We start from the raw sequence: 697 nt of genomic DNA, 5'->3' as shown, positions 1-697 counted from the left end.
ATGGCCTGTGCCAGCCAGTGATAGCAGGGAGTGATGACCAGTGCCAGCCAGTCGGGGGCACTCTCGCTCCCAGAAGGTTTCCAAACTCTGGCGAAGGGGCTGCTTTCCAGCTGATACCACTTCGATGCCAAAGGCGCCGGCCTCAGGTCGTGCTACTCACCGATCACCATTGTCTCGTCGGGTATCTCCTCGATGAAGCATTTTTTCTCAGTTTCCCCGATGTGGAAGTAGATTCCGTGGGACAGGCCGAGCTGAACGCTCAGCCAGACCGACAACACAACTTGCCCGCAACGCATGGCCCTACCGCTGTCCAGAGCCCCTACACTGCGCCTGCGTCCCGGAACCAGGAGGCGAGCCATGCGTTTGCGTCATCCTGCCACGGGGAGGAGCACAATCTGCATGCTCCCTCCGCCGGTCCCGCGCAAGCTCTGCGCATGCTTCCAAAGGTGAACTCAGCTGTCCAATACACGAGATAACAAGGTGCAGAGCTGGATATACACAGCAGACCAAGCAGCATAAGAGGAGCAGGAAGGCTGACACATCCTCCGACCCTTCCGCCATCTGCAATCCGACCCCACCCTTATCTGCTTTCCGGAGGGACCACTCTCTCCGTGACTCCCTTGTCCGCTCCACACTCCCCTCCAGCCCCACCACTTTTCCCTGCAAACGCAGGAAGTGCTACACCTGCCCCCACACC

At 59.4% G+C, this 697-nt stretch overlaps 1 protein-coding gene across 1 annotated transcript in view; it reads right to left on the bottom strand.

Annotated features, from left to right (window-relative positions):
- LOC109913936 (transmembrane emp24 domain-containing protein 4-like) overlaps positions 1-374 on the bottom strand; it is a 13282-nt gene extending 12908 nt beyond the window's left edge. Inside the window, exon 1 of the mRNA XM_020513503.2 lies at positions 161-374. Coding sequence (XP_020369092.1) covers positions 161-359 — 199 coding nt within the window. The 5' untranslated portion in view covers positions 360-374. The remainder of the gene's footprint in view (positions 1-160) is intronic.
- Between the last annotated feature and the right edge of the window lie 323 nt (positions 375-697).

The sequence above is a fragment of the Rhincodon typus genome, chromosome 40 (genome assembly GCF_021869965.1).
Source record: "Rhincodon typus isolate 14 chromosome 40, sRhiTyp1.1, whole genome shotgun sequence".
NCBI classification, from domain to species: Eukaryota; Metazoa; Chordata; class Chondrichthyes; order Orectolobiformes; family Rhincodontidae; genus Rhincodon; species Rhincodon typus.
This window is presented reverse-complemented; position numbering and strand designations above follow the sequence as displayed.